Source organism: Plecotus auritus (genome assembly GCF_963455305.1).
Source record: "Plecotus auritus genome assembly, chromosome: 7".
In the NCBI taxonomy this organism is placed as follows: Eukaryota; Metazoa; Chordata; class Mammalia; order Chiroptera; family Vespertilionidae; genus Plecotus; species Plecotus auritus.
This window is the reverse complement of record NC_137774.1, coordinates 147,285,508-147,309,821: the sequence shown is the minus strand read 5'-3', so window position 1 is coordinate 147,309,821 and position 24,314 is coordinate 147,285,508. Positions and strand designations below refer to the sequence as shown.

At 37.0% G+C, this 24,314-nt stretch overlaps 1 protein-coding gene across 5 annotated transcripts in view; it reads right to left on the bottom strand.

The window, feature by feature from the left end:
- Window positions 1-24,314, bottom strand: part of PDE4D (phosphodiesterase 4D) — a gene marked incomplete at its 5' end in the record, with an annotated part of 697,671 nt that overhangs the window by 4,989 nt on the left and 668,368 nt on the right. For 4 of the 5 annotated variants that reach the window (XM_080681780.1, XM_080681781.1, XM_080681782.1 and 1 more), the window contains 8 exons: window positions 573-755; window positions 1,158-1,280; window positions 2,559-2,713; window positions 7,609-7,708; window positions 9,320-9,484; window positions 10,338-10,436; window positions 11,050-11,222; window positions 12,377-12,470. In XM_080681780.1, coding sequence (XP_080537906.1) covers window positions 573-755; window positions 1,158-1,280; window positions 2,559-2,713; window positions 7,609-7,708; window positions 9,320-9,484; window positions 10,338-10,436; window positions 11,050-11,222; window positions 12,377-12,470 — 1,092 coding nt within the window. Of the gene's footprint in view, window positions 1-572; window positions 756-1,157; window positions 1,281-2,558; window positions 2,714-7,608; window positions 7,709-9,319; window positions 9,485-10,337; window positions 10,437-11,049; window positions 11,223-12,376; window positions 12,471-17,614; window positions 18,007-24,314 lie in introns of those variants that run through there. The other variant, XM_080681783.1, reaches the window with a different exon arrangement.

Here is a 24,314-nt window from a genome sequence, read left to right as displayed (position 1 = left end):
AATTTATAAATATGACCTAAAATTTAAATACAAACATATAAAACATAACATGGCCTGAAAATACAATATTGAACAGAAGACTATTTACTTTACTTTGGTAAAACAGTCACTGTTTTAGGCAATGGTGAAAATTAGCTTCTAGAACTTTTTACAACCTAAAAATCCTACAGCTGTTTACAGGGTAGGACTTGGCTTGAGGGCTGGACTTCATTTTAGAATAGCCAGTAATAGGTAAATCAAGATAACTGAAATATTGTCATGTATCCCATATGAATTCATATAACTGAATTCACTTATAAATTCAGATAAATTGTCTCTATACCTATGAATATACTATGTGAATATAGTCATTAATAGATATAATGCCATAAGAACATATAAGAGACTATATGAATATAAATCATAAGAATAAAAGAGTCTTTTGAGTTGTAAAGACTAATGTGCAAGTGAGCTTGCCAACATCAAGTACTCATGTAAAAACCACTAAAATACTGTGTAATGTGGACACAATGGAATCCAATGTTCAAGTTATTGTTTTGCTCTCTCGGAAAGCTTTGTGCATAATGCGTCACCTGTGATTTCTCCACAGATGCATTGTGCTTGTCACACATGGGACTTATCTCCATGCCCCGCTCCCTCTCACGGTCTCCTTGGCGGAAGAACTCCTCCATTATGCGGTCCGTCCACTGGCGGTACAGCTGCAGCGGCTTTGTCGGGTTGCTCAGGTCCGCACAGTGCACCATATTCTGGAGGACCTAAAACAGACAAATGCATTCTCGACTCAGCACCTGTTCCTTTTTTCCCCTTTTTACTAGAAATTCACATTTAATGACTGCGACACTTAAAAATAGATGTTGTGTAAGATTCATTCCAAATAGTTCAACCATGATGTGTCTATGTGTGGTTCACACTTACATTAATAGTCCAAAATTATGACACCCCTACTGCATCTAAATACCAAGAGCTGTTTATGTGCATGGCTGATTAAATTCAGAGCTGCTTAAGTGGCCGGTTTTGTGGGATGTTAGGATTTTTTTTAAATGCATATGCAAATGAAAAGACCAAGCTGGTTAAATTCATAAATTGGGAGAAAGGAGACATAAATTTTATCAAAGCTAGACACACAGACACATGAGAAAATTCAAGTCATGCTTTACCTGAATTCTGTCAGAATAATTATCAAGAAGAAGAACGCCAGAACTGGTCACTTTCTTAGTTTCAACCATAGTTTTCAAATCAGCCAGTAGATTCATGTGTTTTGACATGTCTGTAGCAAGTACCTTAAAGGCAAGGAGTATTTTATTAAGTAAAAAAAGAATTTGCAAATAAAAGTACTATGCAGAATTTAAGAAGAAAAGGAAATCCACTCTGTCCTCTAACAGCTTGTATCGCAATTCTTTACTACGTCTTGGGGCAGAGTCCTTTCCTCTTTGTTGCCAAGTTTTCTGGAAGCCCAGATATATGTGTGCAATATACAGAAATGTTAGGCACTGATAACCACGTTTATGATGGGGAAAAAGGCATAGCCATGATTAAGACATCATTACCTATTTTTCCCATTCCTTGGACTAAAAAATGGTTAGTGAATGCTGATGAACTGATTCAAGATTGCTCAGAGTACTTCAGAAAGAGAATATTCTGGGTAATTTTCTGCTTATTCAAGACAGATAATTCTTTCCCCTGTATATACAAAGCTTAACAGAATGAACTTTTTGATAACCAGAGATTTTCCTGTGTCTCCTAATCACTGTGAATAATATGCATAGAGAAAATATTAAAATCATGGATGTTTTCTAAATGGCACTCTGATGGAGCCCCCGCCGCCTTTTTGAGTGGAAAAAATTCAAGCTATGGTCAGCACCCTCTGCTCTTGTTAGTCATCTTTCTGCCTGCACCAGACCAGAGGAGTTCAGAAAATAAAGCTAGAATAATGAGGTTAAGCTGTCATTATTCTTTTTAAAAATTTTGTTATTGATTGATTTTAGAGAGAGAGAAAGAGAGAAAAACATTGATTTGTTGTTCCATTTATTTATGCATTCATCGGTTGATTCTTGTATGTGCCCCGAACGGGATCAAACCCACAACCTTGAAATATCACAACGATGCTCTAACCAGCTGAGCTACCCGTCATTATTTTATTTTATTTTTTTAAAATGTATTTTTATTGATTTCAGAGAAGAAGGGAGAGGGAGAGATGGATAGAAACATCAATGATGAGAGAGAATCATTGATTGACTGCCTCCTGCAGGCCCCCTACTGGGGATCGAGCCCGCAACCTGGGCATGTATCCTTGACCGGTATTGAATCTGGGACCCTTCAGTCCACAGGCCGATACTCTATCCACGGAGCCAAAGGGGTTAGGGCTACCCGTCATTATTTTAACTTTAAACTGCTAGAAGTAGAAAACCTATTACAGAACATTAGGGACAGCTTCTCAAACATAAAGGGGCAGCAATAGGTTTTGAAATATACAGTTCCTTTCATTTAATATTCAATCTTTTTTTTTCCTTTAACAGTTTGCATCACAGCTTTCTTTTTTGCTTTTATCAGCTACTTACAATGTCAATGACCATTTTTCTTAATGATTGTCTTTGCTTTTTGGTCAAATTCTGGAAAATGTCACAGTTTTCTTCTTGAAGCAACTTAAAGCCCACGGCCAAATGATGGTTCTCCAAGACAGAAGAATCGTTGTACATCAAGGCAAGTTCAGAATCTTAAAAGAAAGACAAGAGAAAAGATTAGCAAAGCCATTTATTCTAAGTTTATCTTATTCTTCATATTCTGAGATAACTTTCGGTTTAGAGCTCAATTTCCCCTAAACATCTCTGCTGGCCTTACCATACATGACAACACCAAGAAGGCAATGTACTAGTTACTGTAACAGTGGCAAGAGCAATGGGATCGTGGGAGTGAATTCTAACGTGAATGACATGTGGTAAGTCATTTCACGCCCTGTGCCTCAGCTTTCTCTTTGCTAAAGTGAAAGCAGAACTGAACAGATAGCTCCTCCCCTCCAGATCTGCCATAGGTTCTCCATAAGCTCAGCAGAATATGACATTATTCTTAACATTCTTAACATTGTCCAAAGTATAAGGTGTTGTATTCCTGAAAACTGTGCATCACCTACCCAACATTTATATAAATGTAAGGATCATGTGACTTAGGATTGTTTGTGTTCCGAGAGGGTATAAGAACAGTTTGGAACACACAGAGAATATTAGATTTGTCCATGCTGTTCTTATTTTCATCCACAGTATAGCTTTGAAAGTAGAGGCTTTATTCATTTTTCCATTTCCTTTTCCAAGTACTGTGGCAGTCATTGTATACAGGTCTATTGCCCTTTCTACCTGAGCACTCATGGCTGCACACAGAGAAGGATGTCAGGCTGCCTACATAACTGCACGGTGAAGATTCTGCCGCTCTCACAACTGCCCTGGGCCTGTGTATTTTAGGCAGTGAGAGATCCTGCCTCCTTATAGTTCCTGTAAATACCTTACTTACCAAAAAAATTGGTGCTATTAACGTTTCCACTTAAGTCCTTGTAAAGACTAAAAGTGCATGTGTTTGATCTTTCTACTGACTCATGTACAGAAAATACTTTTGGAAATATATATTCTTTTCTAGGAAAGAAATACCCAATACTCCTTACTGAATATTTTAAAGGAGTGAGGGAGGAGAAATGAGGTTCAAGAGATATTTCTACTGTGAAATCTATGACTTCAATAGTACTATAGAAATAGGAATTTACACATTGAAATATTTGTTCCCAACTACAGAAACAGAGATTTCTAGAGTACCAGGCAGTGCCTATGTATGGTATTATTTATTGTCTTCCTTTTTCTTTTGACAAAGTAATAGTATTCATATTTTATAACTTAGTATCTGGTCAATCTGACTTTTAAATAGTCTGTAAAAGCATATAATTATGAATATTTATTCATAGACAGTTAAACATATAGAAATAAAAAATTTTAAACTATAAAGGATCTTAACATATTATTGTTTCTATAGTAGAATCATATTGAATAACATATACTGAAAGGAAGTCACAATGATTTCCGAGTGGAAGGCATAATACATTTTCTAATTAGTCTATTACGGTTTTTTTTAAGGGGCAAATGTGTATGTAGATGAAGGCATTAAAAGAAGAACTGACCCAGATTAATCTATGTGCCCTGTGAAGAAAGAGAAAAGAAATTCAGGCAATTGAGCCTGCAGAATAAAAGATGAGGAGCTGTTACTTTAAGGAGGAGGCAGATCTGTGGTCTGAACTTTAAAACAAAGAACCTGAATTCTCCTCAAGGTAAGGATGGCCTTTCACAGAGAGGGTTGTCTAGGAGCCCTCCCCAGCCTGCCTAGGTAGGCAGTTAGCTCCTGACATGTAACAAGAGTCCAGACTGGCCAGAAAGACCATGAAATGATTCCTAATTAGACTGGTGGGCCTCTACTGCTTCTCTAATCTCTAGGGCTCTTACAACAAGGTGGTGGTGACTGCTGATTTTTAAATGAATGCATGTTAGCATTTAAGCAACCTGTTTCTACTCTTCTTTAGAGCTGAAGATGTGTGGTCACGCCTAAAGGGTAAGATTCTGTGGTTCTTGAGTAGATTTTGAAGAAGCGGAGGTGTGTACTGGGACTCAGAATCAGCTGGGGGAGCTCCAGGACCTCTCCACCATGCAAAGCGTGCAACCTCATGGCGCCGTTGTAGCCTCCTTAAAATAGGGAAGGTGGCTGCCTAAATATGGGTTTACAAATTTGAGGATCAGAAGTCTTTAGGGTTCTTTATTACAGGAAATGTAGATTAAACCTTTGGCATTGAACACGTTGGCAGCACCAGCTCTGAGGTGCTAAGTGGGCTAGTCTGAGCCGCTGATGCTCAACCCATGAAAGAGCAACATAAACTTAATTTCTACATAAAATGTAGTTTACTGCAAACTAAAAATAATCACATAGTTTTGAGTGTGTCTCACAAAGTTTTTTATTACAAGTTTACAAGTTATTCGAGGGATTCATTATAGCATGCTGTGAAGTTAACACTTATTTGTGCTACTGGCTACTAGGCCTCTTCTGTTTCTGAAGTACAGTGCTTGCTGGCATGATCCCTAGTCAAAAGCTAACTAGGGCAGTCATTCTCACAAGGCCCTGGGCTCTGATCAACCCTGAGGTACTTCCATTACCAGGTGATGCTGCTGATTCATTCTCTCAGGAATAATATGGCCTCATCGCACCCCACCCTCCAGGAAACATTAGCGATCAAAGTTCCTTTGGGAACGGTTCACCTCCCAGCTGTCCCACAGAAAAGGGATCATCACAACATTACCGAATAACAAAATACTTACAAAAACAGGGTTAGTTATCCTTCACCTCAAGCAAGTCATCAGCAAAATGACCTTAAACAGATACCCTTGGCCACTGTCACTGTATTTCTAATTCTCCCCTAAATTTCTCCATTATCTGTGTCAGTGGGTCTCAAACTTTGGAAAGCATCAGATTCATCTGTGAATTGAAGATCAGCTTCAGTTCCAGACTCCACGGTATCCTGACGCTCGCCAGAGTCCTCCAATGCCAGCCAAAGCCTGTTTGCCCTTTGAGGCTCCATAATAAAGAATAAAGCTGGTCCTCATTTAAAAAAACCTATCAGAATACTTGGAAACAGTGACTTTATTACCAGTTGTTTTAATTTTTCTCTCTAATCTATTCTTAACTCTAATGTTATAAGGGAACCTACAATCCTATATAATAAAAGGCTAATATGCAAATCGACAGAACAGCTGAACAACTGCTATGACGTGCACTGACCACCAGGGGGCAGACGCTCAATGCAGGAGCTGCCCCCTGGTGGTCAGTGCGCTCCCACAGGGGGAGTGCCGTTCAACCACAAGCGGGGCTCACGGCTGGCAAGCACAGCGGAGGTAGCAGGAGCCTCTCCCGCCTCCATGGCAGCGCTAAGGAAATCCCCCAAGGGGTCCTGGACTGCGAGAGGGCACAGGCCGGGCTAAGGGACCCTCCTCCCCCAGAGTGCATGAATGTCGTGCACCAGGCCTCTAGTATTAAATATAACAGGGTGAAAAAAACCACACCAGTCTGAATTTTGGCCATTATTAATTTAAATAAAAAATATGTATACCTTTCTTTAAGGCAAACATTAAATTCAAACAAAACTTTTATGAATGAGGAGCATATCAAGACACACCTAACAGTCAAAGTAATAAATCAGGCCAGGCTAAGGAGAGTATCAGGGTATACTGCACTCTATAACCTCCCCATTCTTTTCAGAAAGGACAGTGGATCCTAACCACTGACACAATGTGAATGCAGCTGCATCGAATGTGTATTACGCTTAGTTATGCTTTGGTGGTTCCTGAAGGCACTCTATTATAGGTTCTTATAAGGTAGCTGGAATATGAAATGTTACCATGTCTAATCTTGGATAAGTAAGTTCATGAACCAAAATTCTAAAATGTACTGGGCTAGCCACACATTTTAGGAAATCCATGACTTTCCCAATCTTCCTATATATGAGTGAGTCACTAAAGCACACTCTGTCATAGGGTAGTCCAGAGGCTATTCAAAGATATAAAAACAGAGCTAAATATTCTGAAGGTCTGAGTTAAATCTCTCAAAGCAAAGCTACATTCAAAATCTCCTTTTAAATCTGGCTGCAGCACAGGGCCGCTAGGCAATGAAAGCTGGATGCATGGAGACTACTGGGCATGAGGAGGCTGTGATCCACAAACTCACGGAAAAGAAAAAAAAGTCACATTCTTAACAGATAAGACAATTTTTTTTAAACTTCACATTTTTTTTTTACATATAAAAGTAAATTTATAATATTAGTCTATTGTGGTGAGAGGGAATTAAACATTAGGACATTTAAATCATTTACCAATTGACTTAAGGAGTAAGGGAATAGAATTTCTGTAAAGCTAACACCTCCTGCACTGGCCTAGCTCCAGCACTACCTAAACATGCCTCCAGAGGCTTTCTGACAGCTGAGTGTCAGAGATGCCCGTATTGAATAGTCTCTACCCCTCCTCATATTCCCAAATTCAGTGATGACTTCTTATGTGATGAAATGTCACCCACCAGGGAGAAAAAATTCAATGGTTAGAAAATATTAAGTTAAACGAGAAGTTCCTGCTGCCCTTATTAGGAGGTTTAAATAGGCAAGAGCAGGGCTGGGTGTGGTAGAGGGGAAAGGAGTAGTTACAGCCTCTGAAGAGGATGAAGTGCTGACGTACATAAGTGAGGAAGGTTTAACCTTAATTCTGGTCATTTTTCTTTTTTTATATAAAACACAGGGCAATATAACTACCTAAATCATTCTGTCAACTTTTACTTGGATTACCCTTGTGTACTAACATGGCAACACATTGTTTCTACAGAAGTACTGGAATATGTGTTTTTCAAACAGCATTACACCTCATGAGATATAATAATAATTCTCATAACTAAATTACATTAAGACACACTCTCATTAAAATGCATGTTTACACATTCCAAAAGAACTTAATGGCTCTGGAAATACCCCCAAATACATAAAGACTCTCGTTCTAAAGTGTAGGTAAAAGAAATATCTTCTGCAAAAATAAATTTAACTCTACTTACTTGTATTGATCAGAAACTGATTGGACACACCAGGATGATCTACATCATGTATTGCACTGGCAAAAATTGCTGCAAGAATCTCCAAATCTGTAAACACAGCCTGGAAAATCAGACAATATAGATAACATCACTATTCTATAATAACACATATTACGATTTAAACAAATGGAAAATTACTTCCTAGAATTTGATGGAAAACAAAACGAAGTTTCAAAATATATTATGACTAGTGAGTGACCCTGGGCACATTGAAAGGAAATTAATTAGAAGGTGGCCAGTGGGGCAGGACTGGGCTAGACGGCCGGACACGCCTTGGGGCCAACCTCCAGCGGTTGCGGTCCTTCCCCGGCATCTGTGGAGTGAGCTGGGTCCCTCCGGCAGGTGGGGTCCCTTGGCCAGGCCTGTGGGTATCGGGCTGAAACCAGCTCTCTAACATCCCCTGAGGGGCCCTGGAGTGTGAGAGGGCACTTTGCAAAGTTGCTGCCGTACAGGGTGTGGAATGCAAACACAAGTGTGCAGTAAACCAGATTCGGGGCCAACAGTGCCCCAGCAACAACATAACCCATGACTGAAGGTGGAATAGCATGGCCCCGCGAGGAATCGGGGTCCCTTCTCTCTGGTTTCGGGGTGCGTCACCCGAGAACCGCCGCTGCCAAGATACTGAAGCTCGGCAGCTCCTGTGTTGAGCATCTGACCCCTGGTGGTCAGTGCGCATTATAGCAACTGGTCGGAAACAGCATATTAGCCTTTTATATATATATAGAAGATAATGTTTTGGGAAGAGTTCTATAGATAATGAGTTACTCGTGAACTTTGTAAGTGTGATCTTGGAAGAAAATATTTTACCTAATATAATTTATGATAAAAAATTTTCCATTGATTAGATATTTTTAAGTATTAAAAAGGAGTATCTGAAATTATTTTTTACTCAAACCAGGGTTTCTCAACTTCGGCAGAATTCACATTTTTGGGCCAGATAATCTGTTATGAAAGGCACTCTGTATTAAAGGATTTTTAGCAGAATCCCTGGCATTTACTCATGAGATGTCAGTAGCATGTACTCCCCCCAGTTGTGGTAGCCAAAAATGTCTCCACATATTGCCAAATGCCCATGGGGGATGGGAGGAGAAAGAAAAGGAATCACTCTCAGTTGAGAACCACTCACTCAAATGATGAAATACTAACATAGTTTTATGATGAAAACAATCTGAACTATAAAATATATTAGGAAAAAATATTTCTCCAAACAATTAAGGAAATAAAATTGCTTAAAAAACAATTTAATGAAACAACTTCTTAGGATTTGATAAAATTGAAGTGTTTCCTTCTAATCAATTTCATGAAAAACATCAATGCATTGCTTATATTTTAAAATAATCATCCTTTGAACTATAAATGTAAAAGCCATCAGACTACATTCCAGAAAAACAAACTAAAATTATATAAGCCTAACAGATGTGCTTTAAAGAATGTCCATTAGGTAATTTCAAGGAAGCAGTGTCGTAAACAGATGAATCCCTAAATCGCTGGTCAACTTTCTCAAACAAAATCATCAGACTATTTATTTACCACCACATCTTTTACTTTATAACTCAATATACTTCCAATGAAGCCAATTATTTTCTGCACTGCATACTCTTTAATATGCAAGTTTAAGAGCCCTTTATGAATGACAAGTTAGTGTTATCAAAGTTTTAGAAACCAGATTTACCTCCAAAGCAGGTGTAGATAACAGCACGTGTGTTGACTGGACCACGTCTGCAGCATGAATATTGTTGTGGTAGGCCACGTCAGCGTGGTAATGGTCTTCCAGGGTCATAAGGTATGTAACTAAAGTGTCTACAGGAATTTTAAATGTTTTCAATAAATCCCGTTCCTGTAGGAAAAGAAATTCTCTTAACATTTGTCCTTACATAACAGGTTTTCCATAGAGTGTGTTAACAACAACAACAACAAACCACACCCAGAAATGGAAATAGCACTCTCACAACATCTAGTGAGGAAATGGAAATCTTTGGGAAGATCCAGGGACTTCAGGAATAAAACCAGAGTTGAGTTGTCCTTCTGAAGCCCAATAGTGCTCAACCCAAGATATGTGGTGTGAGGAATGAGCTGCCAGTTACAGAAGTGTCTTGTCCCAAGATCATGAAGTTAGCCTCAGTCTAGTGCTACTGACTCTGCCACTAGGTCACATCAACTGAAATGTAACATCCTTTCTTGGGCTGGAATCTGCCATTCCAGTCCCGGGGGTACCTACAGCCTCAACTCGCATTTAAATCCTAACCCCGTGCTGGAGCAGAAGCAGCTCAACAAGAGCGAGGAACCGATGTGGAGAAGAGCAGTACACAGAACAGTGAAAAAATTAAGATTAGTTAGCGGGGGGGTGGGGGGTGGGCGGGGGGTGGATCAGTTTTTATGGCTAGTTCCATTCTCTGTGTGAGTCAGGGTCATGTGGATGACTTTTAAACTATAATGTTAATGAATCGCTTCAATTTTCACACATCATATCATTTCCTTAAATGGGAAAAAATTAGCAACATTGGTTTATTTGCATTTTACCCACACTTCAACCTTTCTGTATTCTTATAATCCCTAGGTAAAGGGGCAAATCCGAAAAAAGTCCAATATATGCAAAAGAGGGTGAGTAGTAAAGAAGATACAATGCATGTACAATTCACAGGCTGGACATTAAGGCACAGAATGAGAGAAAGGAGATGGGACCACATTACCTGAAAGATGGTGTGCATGATAACAGTCAGAGGCCGGTTACCAGACAGCTCTGCTACTCTAAAAACATGAAGACCCCATTTGTTCACCTCTTCTAGTTCCTGGTGTTAAGAAAGACAGGAAAATTAGAAAGCAGAGGTAGCACATGAAACAATGAGCATATTCACGTAAAAATTACTGATTTTAATGAAAAGATTGTTAAACTTAAAAAAAGTGATTCATTTTAAATATAATGGATGCACCATGTAATCAGGGGAAAGTTTAGGCAGATTCACTTGAACGTACTAAAAACTCAATAGCATACTAAAAACTGAATAGGATTGCTTAGCCTCATGCCTTTGACAAGACAACATATTTATATACTTTCAATATAAATTTCAAAGCATTTCTCCAACAGATAAAATCCATTCACAAAAACCTTAACTATTCTCCGAAAACTGGAAGATATAATAAATAGATTTCTAACTCTTCAATGTTAAACAATCAAACATAGAAGCGAAGAAGGAAAGAACACACATCACAAACTACCTGTGCGAGTCCATGTGTTAATAAAACCCAAATAATTTAGCAAGAGTTGTATAAAGTATGTTCCTATCTTAAAAAAACACATCCCATAAATGAATAACTTGTCTATTTACTAAAAGAGAAGGAACAACAATTCATTAAAAGGCATTGTTGCATACTGATGCTCACAATTCTTGACATTTTTCTTACCTTGGCAAGGGTGTCTTCTTGTTCAGTTTTAACCCCAAACCTCGGGATGCTTGAATTAGTCAAACTGGAACTGTGCATCAACTTTTTGACCCCACTAATCTGAGACATTGGCCTTTTCTTTTTCTCCTTTTCCTTCTGAGTTGGAGAAGGAATTTCCACTTCATGTTGCTTATCTTAAAAATAAAGAAAATATTCTACACTTACTATTAATTCTACCTGAGCTTTTTTTTTTAAGCCTAACATATATAACTAGACATGTTTTAATTTATCATTATATATTCCAGGAAAGATTTCCAAGTAAAGCTCCTTTTAGAGAAGTTGAATGTTTAAAACTTGATGTGGACTGAGTTTGATACCCTAAATAAATAAATAAATAAATAAATAAATAAATAAATAAACCCCAAGGCAGAATAATTAACAGTGTGTGAACCTGACAGCTTACTGAAATGGGTCCTCTGAATGACTTAGATTGCTTTTGCTGTTTCACATTTCTATACTATAGTGAGCTAGGTGTTATGATGTAACAAGGTTTTGTGGGAAGCATAGAGAATCTCCAATATTATCTGACAAGTGACAATCCGTTTTACAAAAGCTATTTTCAAATAAAAGACACAAGATGTATCTGTACATTCATTCCCTATTTCACGGGAGTGAGCTCCCCTAACTCATCCTTGCACAGTGTGCGCTCAGTAAGTGTCTGTTTAGTGAATGTGCTACTAAGATATTCAGCAATTTTGTTTTGAAAGTAAAGCCAAATCAAGGATATGTTCAAGTTGGTGACTTTCACTTACTGCATTTTATTTTCCTCTGGGAATGGGCGGTGGGAGTGGTATTGTCCCAGTACACCATACCCTTAGCTATTGTTATCAATAAGCTTTTCTTTAGCAATTATATTCTATCTGCTTCACCAATTTACCAGGTGTGGTGTCCAATAGACTATCAACCCATTGAGGGCAGGGACCATTTCTAACTTATCATTAAATACCTATTGCCCAGCAATGACTGGCATTTAACAAGAATTTGTTGAATGCATGTATAGATCTCAAAAATACATTTCACAGTTTAGTACTTTGAAAAAACTAGCAGTATGTAACTTTAATTCAGAAAACCCTCAAAGTCCTGAATAAAACTAAAAGATAAAAAATGCATTTTGTCACTTTAGGTTCTAAAGTTTAGAGGCTAGAGGCTCAAATTATTAATATAATCAATGGAAACAATTGAAAGTCATAATACTTGCTTGATTTCCAAAATCAGTTGATGCTTTAATCCACCTCCCAAAACAAACCACTCAAAAGAAAATTTAAAAGTTGCACTTTGTTATTCTCACCTAAGAATGTGTTTGATATATACTCCGACACTTGATTTCCAGATCTACTCATTTCAGAGAGATGGGTGAGCTCCCGATTAAGCATCCTTTTAAACTGAAAAACAGAAAGATAAAAAAAAGATGAAAATTTAAGTGTAAGAATATAAGCATACACTAAGATACAGAAAATATGTCCAAAGAATTGTTAAACTGTCCTGACACTTTTTAAAAAAATATATATATATATATTTATTGATTTCAGACAGGAAGGGAGAGGGCAGAGATAGAAACATCAATGATGAGAAAGAATCATTGATCTGCTGCCTCCTGTACACCCCCTACTGCAGATTGAGCCAGGCATGTGTCTATTTTATCCAAAGAAACCCTGGAATTTACCTACCACAACAAAGCCTTCAAAACCAGAATTCTCAGAGATGGTATGCTTTCCCATCCATCAACTGCTTTTCAATGTCTTCCTTTGACTCTCAAAATTGCCCAGTTAGGCCTTTTAAGATACCTTAATATGTCTCATAACATACAGGAAAAAAAATATTTTTCTATGTAAATGGAGTAACTATACTATTAGATATTTGCTCGAAAAAAAGTCACGTATATAGTTGCCCTTACAATTTTGAATTTCACCATAAATTATCATTTAAGTCTGGGGGAAAGACAGTAGTAAGCTTATCATTTAGTAATGTTTAAAATGTAATTCTAATTCAGTATTTAATCTGTTCATTAGAATTAAAAAATCTCACTTCTCTGCAATGATTCATACCAAGGTGTTCTAACTCAAGATAATCTGGCAAAATTACTTCCAAAGACAATCTTATTGACCATCTAAATTAGGTGTAAGAATTTATCACCACAAAGCACTGAGGAAGATCAATGAAAAAATTTCAAAAGACTATTGGATATGAAGAATTCTTATTAGCATTATCCTAAAGCCAAAACTGAAGAACTGGCCATACCAATACAAATTCTTCTGGTTGTTAATTTACAGGTACAGGGAGTTGTTCATGCGTGGTTTTTTTTTTTTTTTTTTAAATAATTGTCTCTGATCATAAAATACATGTGTTATAGAAATCTAGAAAGCTATATAGAAAAGTAGAAATCATGTATAGCCAGCCCCCCTGCTCAGAGATAACCATACATAATTAGCTATATTTCCTTCTATGCATTTAAAAAATTTGTATGGATGTATATTTTCAAAATTGGCATTATGCAGTACACAAAACATGGATTGCTGCTAATTTTTACTTAGAATAATATATTATGATTCACAGGGAAAAGTAAATTTTGGGGCCTTCTAAGAATATTTATACCCTGGCTGGGTAGTTTCAGTTGGTTAGAGTGTCATCCCGATACGCCAAGGTTGTGGGTTTAATCTCTGGTCAGGGCATATAGAGAAAGCAATCAATGAACGCATAAACAAGTAGAACAACAAATTGATATTTCTCTCTCTCTCTAAAATAAATAAAAAAATTAAAAAAAATACTCAAGACATTTACAATAGTGTTCAAAACATTTTCTACCCATGTTTTATAAAGTTGTATTTTTTGAGTAAGTTATAGGCTATCAACTAATTAAATGAGCTAATAGGAAGTGTCTTGTGTTTAGTCTAGCACATCATAGATGCTCAACATTATTTGAGCTCTTTCTATATACATGGGCCTTTTATAGTGATTTTTATTATTGCAGGACAAATTTAAGATCTGGATATAGTTACACATATAAAAATACGTATGTAAACATCTACCTCCTCTACTCATTCCAATAAATAATACATTATTCATGTAAGAAATGGTCACCATGCTTCAAAATATAATGATAATACCAGGCACCAGGCCAAAAGGTAAGTAAATCCTTGCTTAACAAACAAAATTTACTTTAGGAAATATTTTTAAAATTTATCTTTTTCCTTTATTTTTTATTCTTTCCATCACCATTTGTCCCCCATACCATCTTCCCCTAACCCTCCACCTCCCTCCCCCAATTACCACACTGTTGTTTGTCCATGAGTTCTTCCCCCCCCCCTTTTTTTTTTTGCTCAATCCCTCCACTCACCCCACTCACACTCCCACCCTAACCAGAGCTCTCTGCCTGCTCTTTATCCATGAATCTGTCTCTATTTTGCTTGTTGGTTCAGTTTGTTCATTAAATCCCACACATGAGTGAAATCATATGGTATTTATCTTTCTCTGACTGGCTTATTTCACTTAGCATAATGTTTTCCAGGTCCATCTATGCTGCCACTAGGGTTAAAATTTTTTCCTTTTTACGGCTGAGTAGTATTCCATTGTGTAAACGTACCATAGAAAAAATCTTTAGGCAAAACTCGTTCAAAAGAGTCTGCTGAATAGCAAATCCTGGCCTCTCCACAATCTATACAGGAACCACACTGTCCACCGCCCTTCATGTATTTCTCTCAATGTAAGCTTGGGGGCGGGGGGTTGGGGCATTAAAAAGTTAGATGGGGACCCAGTTTTTCACAGAATTCCCTTCCAACTTGTAAGCAACCTGGTATAAGGAATATGTTGCCGATGCTAAAGCAGAAAAATGGCATGGTGCCTGCAGATTCCCTACACAAATTCTTGAATTTATCTGGAAGAATATAAAGAATGACATAATTTTCCTGGCAGTTAGCTTATATAAATAATCAAAATAGCAAGTTAAGTACACATAACCAAGGCAAAAAATGCCAGTGAAAGTAACCTATTGTACTGACTGATAAATTACAGATTGCACATTCCACTGATCATTTTTATATCATATATATTCCCAGACTACTCTTCCGCTTTTGTTCAAAACCCAAACGCATGGACTAGAGAAACCCTGCAGTGAGCACCTCTCTTCCTACAAGGCTAGTGCGGTGCTCCAAAGAAGTCCACCTTTCCTTTAACATAGTGAGAAGAGACAACATTTTAAGCAGACCCTTTTCTTCCTAAGGGAATGGGGAGGGAGATCTCCTAAGACAATCTTCAAAGAGTCAATTAAGTTATGACATAAGGGCATTTTCTAAAAGAAATTAAAATCAACTCCTTTTTTTTTTTTTTTTTTTTTTTTTTGCTATTGATATAACACGGAGTCCAGGGAGGCTAAAATAGTAACCACAGAAATTACCACCAGTGCTTTCTCAACTGGGAGTTGATGTTTCAATCTGGTTTTGAAGTGTATAGCTAGATATAAAGAAAATAAACCAGTCAATAATAATTTTTAAATGTAAGGAAAATTTCTCTCACTTTAAAATTGATTAGAATGACTATATAAACTAACTATGAGGGGGGAAATAATTTAAAAATGTAATAAAATGTATGTTATATTTTCAATTTACAGATGTAGAAGAGATAAAAGATAGAACTGCTTTTCAAAAGGACTGTAAAATGCAGAACAATTTAATTGAGCTTTTAGATATTTTTAAAAGTGACCTCTAAATATTTCCTGATGAGTTATTCTAGTTGTTTTTTTATTTAAATAGTCTGAAATAACATACAGAATCACTGTTGCAGAAAAAAAAAGATTTGCAAGCTAATGCTTTCAAATCCTTTGTTCTCACTGTGCATCAGAAAGTCTGTGTGCAGCATTTAAAACACAAAGGAAAGTGAAAACGCAGTTGAACTGAATACTCTATTTTGCCTTTTAAACTCCAGTTCCCCAATTTATACTCCACATTTTTTGACTGTTGAGGAAGAAAAATAATTAAAAATCTAAATATTCTCAAATTTAATCCGTTTATTTCTGCATTCATGCCAGTGTGTTTCTGGGGACATTATATAGTCTCTTAGCATATAATTAGGAAGGTGGTAAAGGTCAAACATTAAGAAAATGCTTGTCTCCCCCCCATAATATTCTATTAAAAATAATTTAAATATGCTGCACTGTCATACACTACAAGTTTGATAGATAGCATTAAAAGCTAAAATGAATACTGCACAGGCTGTATAATAATAAATCCTTTAACATGTATAAGACTAAATATATTTATTCTTAAATGTAAAACAATTATATTGTTTTTTTTTGCAATATAAAACATAAAGCTGTCCAGCAAAAATTTTCTTCAAAAAAAAAAAATACACACTAAAATTCTATACTGAGTTCTTAGAGGGTATTGTTCATAATCACAATACAAATGTAAAGCCCTTCAAAAAATGCACCAAATATGAACTGTCTAAAAGCTAAGAGATGATTTCTGGGAGGATTGGGAGGGTTTCCTTTATTACCCTCTATCCTTTTCTGTATTAAACAAATTTCAAGCCAAGAAATAGTTAGCAAAATTTAAATGAAAATATGCATTAAAAAAAAAATCCGGACCATCCACAGATTAAAAGGGAGGTGGGTAATGATAACTACTTGGACAATTAAAACTGAAATAAGTTTTCTTAGACTGCAGGTAAATCTCCCAGCAAATAGTAGAATTTCCTTTAAAAAGAAACAAAGAAAATGAAAACATATTTCAATCTGCGTTCTTAAAGTACTGAAAAAGGATTCTTAAAAACAATGTATTGTGATATACTCAAATGTTCAAGAATAAATGTGGACCTTGGAAGTGATGCTTCTTTTAGGACTGAAAAAGGTTTTTACCTCCTGCTTCTATTATAGAGACCACCAGGCTAGCAGCGGCCAGGGGCATGCAAGAAACCTGCCAAGCAGGAACACAATTTTACTAAAGTCAGTGTATTAATTCATTTCTTGAGATGAACAAAAGTAGCAGTATCACATAAACATAAATTTTTTCAGGTTTTACAAGTAACCAAGCTTTCATTTTAATAGTATGTCACTTAAAAAGTCAAGTAATGTCCATTTTTAATGTTATCTAGAGCTTTTCATCCAAAGTTGAAAAAAAAACATACTCTTCATCAGGTTAAACTAGTGCAGATTTTTAGAAAGAGCCACAAATTAATTTTTATAAACTTTAAGTACTTCAAACTAACGGGAACCCATATACCAGTATAAGTAATTTTGCTCAATAATTTATTTCCAATGGGTTTATTTAATTACCTTGACATTTACAAGCATAGCTGAAATCCACACAACATGACAAAGAACCCCTGCACATTAAAAAGCAATTTTAACACGCAAACTATAACTATTAGAAGTTGTACAATTTCTCTTTATCTTGACTAAAAATACATATTTCTTCTGCAGTCATGTCTAAAGAAAAAAGATTGCTTAGGAAGCTTAATTCCATTGTAATTTATTAAAACTATCAGTTAGAAAATATGAGTAATCAGGAGCTTACAAAGGCTAAATAAACCTTACCTTTATGTAGCCCCAAGACACTGACAGTAAATAGTTTGCTTCAGGCATTTTTGATGGATTATATAGAGAATGGATTCTAAAATATGTATATCTTCAAAACATTGACAGATTAACAATCTCCACTAGCCTCGGAGTGTGTGGGTTTTTAAAGATTATTGGGAATTAAGTATACAGAAGAAAGCCTTGCATTAGATCCCTTCCGACATCCAGCAGTCTTCCCATTGAACATATGCCACTTGTAAAACTCCAGAATGGAACAGACTTCAACGACTATTCTGAATAAAGAAAATTCATGTGATAAATAAATATCTAAAGATCTAAGGGTCTGCATCTTTCTCTCCCTGAGCTCCAGGGATGAATGAATAATGTATGCCAATATGCTTAGCTGCAAGAAAGATAAGTTCTGTCAAAAGCTACCAAATAAGGAACTGCAGGGAAGCTGGGGAGAGTGACAAGAAACCCCTCCCATAAAACCCCAACTATGCACCAATTGCACTCCATCCCCGGCTCTATCAGGTCAGGAGGCGTGGACTAGGCCCAGGGTGCTTTGTGATTGGTTGGCAAGGGCAAACCTCTGGTAAACTTGTTTAAAAATGGTATCCCTGCAGTGAGGCTGCCCTGTGAATAGATGAATGGGGCTTCCCTCTCCCAGTGATGAATAACTACCATGGAACACTTCAAAACTCATAGTTCATTCTTAAATAAGGATTACCAATCCTTCTGGAGTCACTTCTATGAATTTTAATATTCTCTGACTTCTCTTTCTTCAAAATGAAGGCTGCCCTGAAAATGGCACGCAGACATTTTAATTGCTTTCTCTGTCAAATCCAAAACAAAACAAGTGGCTTCCCTGGTGACACAGATATAACCAAAGTTTCTTCCTCCAACCAACATAAAAGCAGAGTGCGATTATAAAATAATGCAGTTATGTCCAGAATTCACAAATGGAAGTGATACATTTCCTCACGGGTGTGGCATGGCTGTTCACAGCTCCTTTTGTCACGTTGGGTAACACTGCTTAGGCTTTCACATCGCTAATTTGCTATGAAGAGGAAATTTTAAAAAATAGATTTTCTGTTGGTGCTCCTCTCCTATTGTGCTATTTTAAAAACATCTTAGTCCTGGTTGGTTTGCTCAGTGGTTAGAGCATTGGCTACAGACTGAAGAGTCATGGGTTTGATTCCCAGTCAAAGGCATGTAACTTGGTTGCAGGTTCCATCCTGCCCGGGGTTGGGGTATGTGGGGGAGGCAACCATTTGATGTGTCTCACACATTGATGTCTCTCTCTGTCTCTCTCCCCCTCTTTTTCTACTCTCTCTTAAAAAAAAAAAAAAATCAATGGAAAAAACATCCCCGGGTTTAACAAAAACAAACAAAAAACCATCTTAAAAGAATTTGATGAAAGTTCTACTAAGAATATAGACTCTGAATTCAAATCCTTTAGTGCATAATCCTCAACAAATAATCAATCTCACCTCTTAGTGTGTTGGGTTCCTCATTGGTAAAATTGGGTACTGCTGTAGCTGGTCTCCAAAGGTGCCTCTTTAGGAGTATGAGAAATGACTCACCTGTCTGAATTGAAATGATGGACTTGGAGACAGAAGTATGGCGAAAATGAGACTTTTAATACACTCCCAATAGTGGGCGTCAGTCCCATTGTACAGGGACATGTGGAGCGGGGAACACAGCCTATTTATTTAGTCCCTCCTCCGGTTCCTCATTGGCTGAGTACTATGGGGTCACCTGTTTCCTCATGTGTCACCCAAGTCTTGCTGTCTTCCATTGGGCCATTTAAAAAAATTGGGCTGAGGCCTTTCTAGCTGCCTCCACCTCCCCTGTCTAGCTGAGGAAGACACCTTGGGGATTTCCACCATGATGCTGGCCCACGTGCACAGTCCTTTGTTCCTCTTCCCTCCTCTCTACATTCTGTTTGCCCTGGGAAATTCAGTAGATTCCATCAAAAGCCGACCATGCTGGAGATGGATCACCGAGGTCCATTTCCTACGCGAGCAACACTACCCTACATCAAATCTGAGCTGACCTGGGTTTTACCCAACAAGGGACTGCTGTGTGACTGGAGGCTATCACAAGAAGACTGCTGCTTTCACCTTGGTCTCCTTGAATGTGCTAGTGGGATCCCTGAGTCACCCTGTGAGAATGCCTGACTACTCTGACACTGCCATGTTATGAGGAAGCCCATGCCAAATTTATGAAGAAGCTGCTGGGAAAGTGACAGAGAGAGAGAGAGAGTTGTGGTGGGGAGGAGAGGCAGGGGAGGGAGGGAAGAAAGGGAGAGAGGGGGTGGAAACGCTTATATGTAAAAAGCAGTTGTGTTCTAGGCTCAGATAATCATATGTGAATTATCTACATGAATGGTTGTTGGCAGATGGAGCGATCCTCCCTGGTAAACACTACCCTGTGTATTCCAGGACATCTAGTCTCCCTGGCTTCTGCCCATAAAATTCCAGGAGTACTCCCCAGTAAGTGTACCCTGGAATTTTTTGAATGTCCCGCAGTGTTAAGGATTACTGTTCTAGTTGCTTCAATTACCTTGAACTGTGACTCTTAAATCAGGATGGAGGATGCTTGAGGCAAGAAAGAGAGCTGATTCTTTCTTTATAGTTCTCAAAGTAGTTAGTCAACCACAGGCATAAGATTCAACTGTATGTAAGTCCCTAACCTGTTCCAGTAATGGAGATGACGATGATGGTAACAAGAAATCTTTTTTAAAAGCTCTGACACAAACTAAAATTCATTTCAGTTTTCCCATTATGAGAGACAGACTAGATGCTCCTTCCCATTGCCATGGTAGTAGCAGCCTGCAGAAGAGTCAGACAACGCAGAAGAGAAATGTGGATGGGGCCAGAGAGATAGCACTTTTAACCGTCGGAAAATGTTAATGAGAGCACGGTAATGGGTATGTCACATCATTTATTAAGCACCTATATGCACCAAGAGCTTTATCTATTTTATCTCAAATCCTCACAACATCCAGGTAAGACAGATATTATCCCCATGCTAAGGTGAAAAGACAGGTACTTGCCCTGTATGTGACAGGGCTGAGAGGCAAATCCAGGCTTCTGTGAGTCTGTGCTCTTCATGGTATATGAATAGCTCACCATATAATTAGGCTGATGCAAATTCTATGATAAATGGTTTGAATTTAGGAGTGGACCCATTTATCCTTAATCCTGTGCCGACTCACAGTGTCTTGAAGTAAAGAACCATCACTGTGGTCAGATCTCTGGATAGGGTGGATCTTACAACTGCGGTCAGGAAGCTGGTGCCCAGACACAGGCAGCCTCACCTGAAAGCGAAACCTACTTCTGTGTGGGAGGCTGTGTGAGCAAGACACAGATGCCCTCACACACAGGTAGAACTCAGATTCCCCGTCTGGTGACCTGCAGCTCTCAAACACCCTGCTGGTTTTTTATACCAACGTGTGCGCAGGTACTGAAATAGGAAAAAAACCCATTTCCTTCAGCATTTAGTTCTCTTTTCATGTCTTTCTCTAATAATACTCCCCAGAATCTCTAATGTCACACCTCTTTTATTCTTCATTTTAACTGATACCTCAAGCAATCACCAATCTTTCTGGACTATTTTAGGATATTTCAGGATATTTAAAATTGTGCTGATGGAGTTGAGTCAAACATTGATATACTATTAACACACGTTGGCATCACTGACGTTGGAATAGAGGTCAAGAGAGATAAGACACATTTTTGAACAAGGACAAAGAAAAACAGACCAAACTATGAAGAAACTGAGGCTCAGAAGGTCAAATGTCCCCCCCAAGGTCACAAAGTCAAGCAGGAGAGTAAATTTGAACCAAGGGTGTGTCTGGCTTCAAAATATTCTAAATTGCCAAAAAGTATTTTAGGCATTAATCTACATTTAGCCTAGAGTCTATAAACAATATGTCTGTTAACATAATAAATTCTAACTTATACAAGATATTACTGTGCTTAAAATATTTAAGAAATATTATTTAAAATAAGTGTACTAACTCTTAGATTTCTCCAACCTAAGAGATTTTTCCCAACCTAACAGCACTGTTTTTGGTATAATTTACACATTTGGAAAATAATTTATTCTATAATTAGTCTATATTTAATTTTCACCTTTTTATTTAAGACCGAAGTTCTGGGAGTTGTTATTAATCAAGAAGCAAATCTGTATAAAGTGGACTCTCACATATCCAATGCTGCTCAGCTCAACACATGCAAATCTAATTGCTAAATGCTCCTTGAAGAATTCTGAGGCAAGGTTAAACTTCAGATATTAAATATAATCACTAGAGCATACCAGTGTCTTTTAAATCATTGAGTGTTTCCTCTACTTCAACTGCCTTAAAAGTAGTTTTAGAGGCAGACAATAACCTAGAATTAATTTATAACCTATACTTTAAATAACAATTTTAAATCTATTTTTACATTATAAAAACTATACTTTCTTTGATTAATGCTAATAGTATAAAAACAACATTAAGTCGAGCAAGCCCACTAAATACGTTTGTGTTTACTGCCCTCTAGTGATAATGGATCTGAATGCAATTTAAGGAACAGCTTTGGAAGTCATTTCAGAAAACAAAAACAAATGTTACAAATACTACAGAGGTCTGAAATTAAGAGGAACTCGAGGATGACGTCAGTCATTAGTAATTCAGGAAATAAAAAAAAATTAAAACCAAAATGTGGTGTCACTACATACTTAGTAGGATGGCTAAAATAAAAAATACAAACAATACAAAACGCTGGCCAGGATGCGGAGCAAATGGAACTTTTATACATTGCTGGAGAGAGTGCAAAATGGTATAGCAACTTTTTAAAAACAGCTTGGAACATTCTTATAAAGTTAATAAGTACACTGACTATATGACGAAACCATCCTACCCACCCTAGTTATTTACTTGGTGCATATAGGTGCTTAAATATATGCAAACATATATCCGTACAAAAAACTATATGCAAATGTTTACAGCAATTCTACTCATATCAGCTGAAACCTGAAAATAGCTTAGGTATCAAGTGGTGAATGGATAAACAAATTGTAATACATCCAATTGAAATACTAGAAAGCAATAAAAAGAAACAAATTAATACATGCAACATATTATTAGTGGATTAATCTCAAAAGCAATATACAAAGGGAAAAAAGCCATTTACAGAAGGCTATAGATATACTATATGATTTCACTCACATAAATTCTTGAAAGGCCAAAATGTAGGGATATTCAGGTCACCGGTTGCCAGTGACTCGGGGTAGGGGTAGGGGTACGGGTAGGGGAATGACTACAAAAGAGCAAGAGAAACCTTTTGGGTGTTGTAAATATCTATATCTAGATTCTGGTGGCAGTCATCCAATTGTATACATTTTTCAAAACACATTCAACCATACCTAAAAAGAGTACATCGTGCCATATGTAAGTTATACCTCAAAATCTGACTTTAAAAAATGAGATGATGCTATCAAATTTTTTAATTCCAAATTTGCTTAACTGTGCATAAAGAGAAATGAAAAAAATCTCAAGCACAGTTACATACCATAAAATAACAATTTTACTCTTTCAAAGAGCTCCACCATTATATCTCAGACAAATAGGCATATGTTTGTCTAAAGTCCATGTTAGCTTTGAATAATCTAATATATGGTAAATTCCCAATTAAGAAAAGACTTTAGGCAATATAATAGCAGTTAAACTATCCTCATAGATATATCATTGTTATTTTAATCCTTTGGAATAAAACATTCCCTGAAATATCTTAGGTATTTCCCTGCTTTCTTAAACCAACTGATCTTAATTTAATTCTTTAATGATGATCTTGGACCACGTTTACTCACTCATCACTGAATAGTCAACAAATACTTATTTTATGGTATGTTAATTCTAGGCCAAGCTCTATGCCAGCTGGTAGAGATTAAAAAAAAAAAAATACAGTGAAATGGGTAGAGCTGCTTGCAGAAAACCGAATGGCCCCAAATGATGCATACATTTTTAAATTTTTCTTGTCAGCCTTTTCTTCTTATGGTCAATATAAATCAGCCTCCATATAGTCAATAAAGCATTCTTTTTCCCCTTCCTGTTACATTGGATTTTTGTCTAGAATGTGTTGTAAGAGCAGTAGTTCCCATTCTCAAAGAAGACAGCCAGTGTGAGATAAACTTCTGATACAATGCTAACCTTCCTAGAGATTGTGTACATCAGCATATTAAAGGCTTTATCAAGAACAGTAATGAATAATCTTTCTAATTGTGTTTAACCTAGCATTTCTCAAAGTTATTTTACTACCCAACTCTTTTCTCCCTTCACATTTATTAACAGGCAAAAACAAAAACACTACGATTTCAATGAAAATTCTTGTGGAAAGTAATGGGCTTTAAATATCATATAATAATAATTTAAGAATGATTATTTACTTATTCACTTAACAAAATATTAAACAGCTACTATGTGTCAGCATGGGTGATACAGCAATGAGCAAAAAGACAAAAACAAGCCTTAGACCAAAAAAAAAAAAAAAAGTGACAAATATGCTATTAAGTAGTCAGGACAAGCTGCACTGAGAAAGTAATATCTGAGAGGAGACCCTAATGACTAGAAAGAGCCAACCAGAAGATTTGGGGCAGAGCTTCTGAACAAGGGCTGAAGGAACACAGCCAGCATGAAGGAGTAAGTATATCATGTGAGATTAGAGGT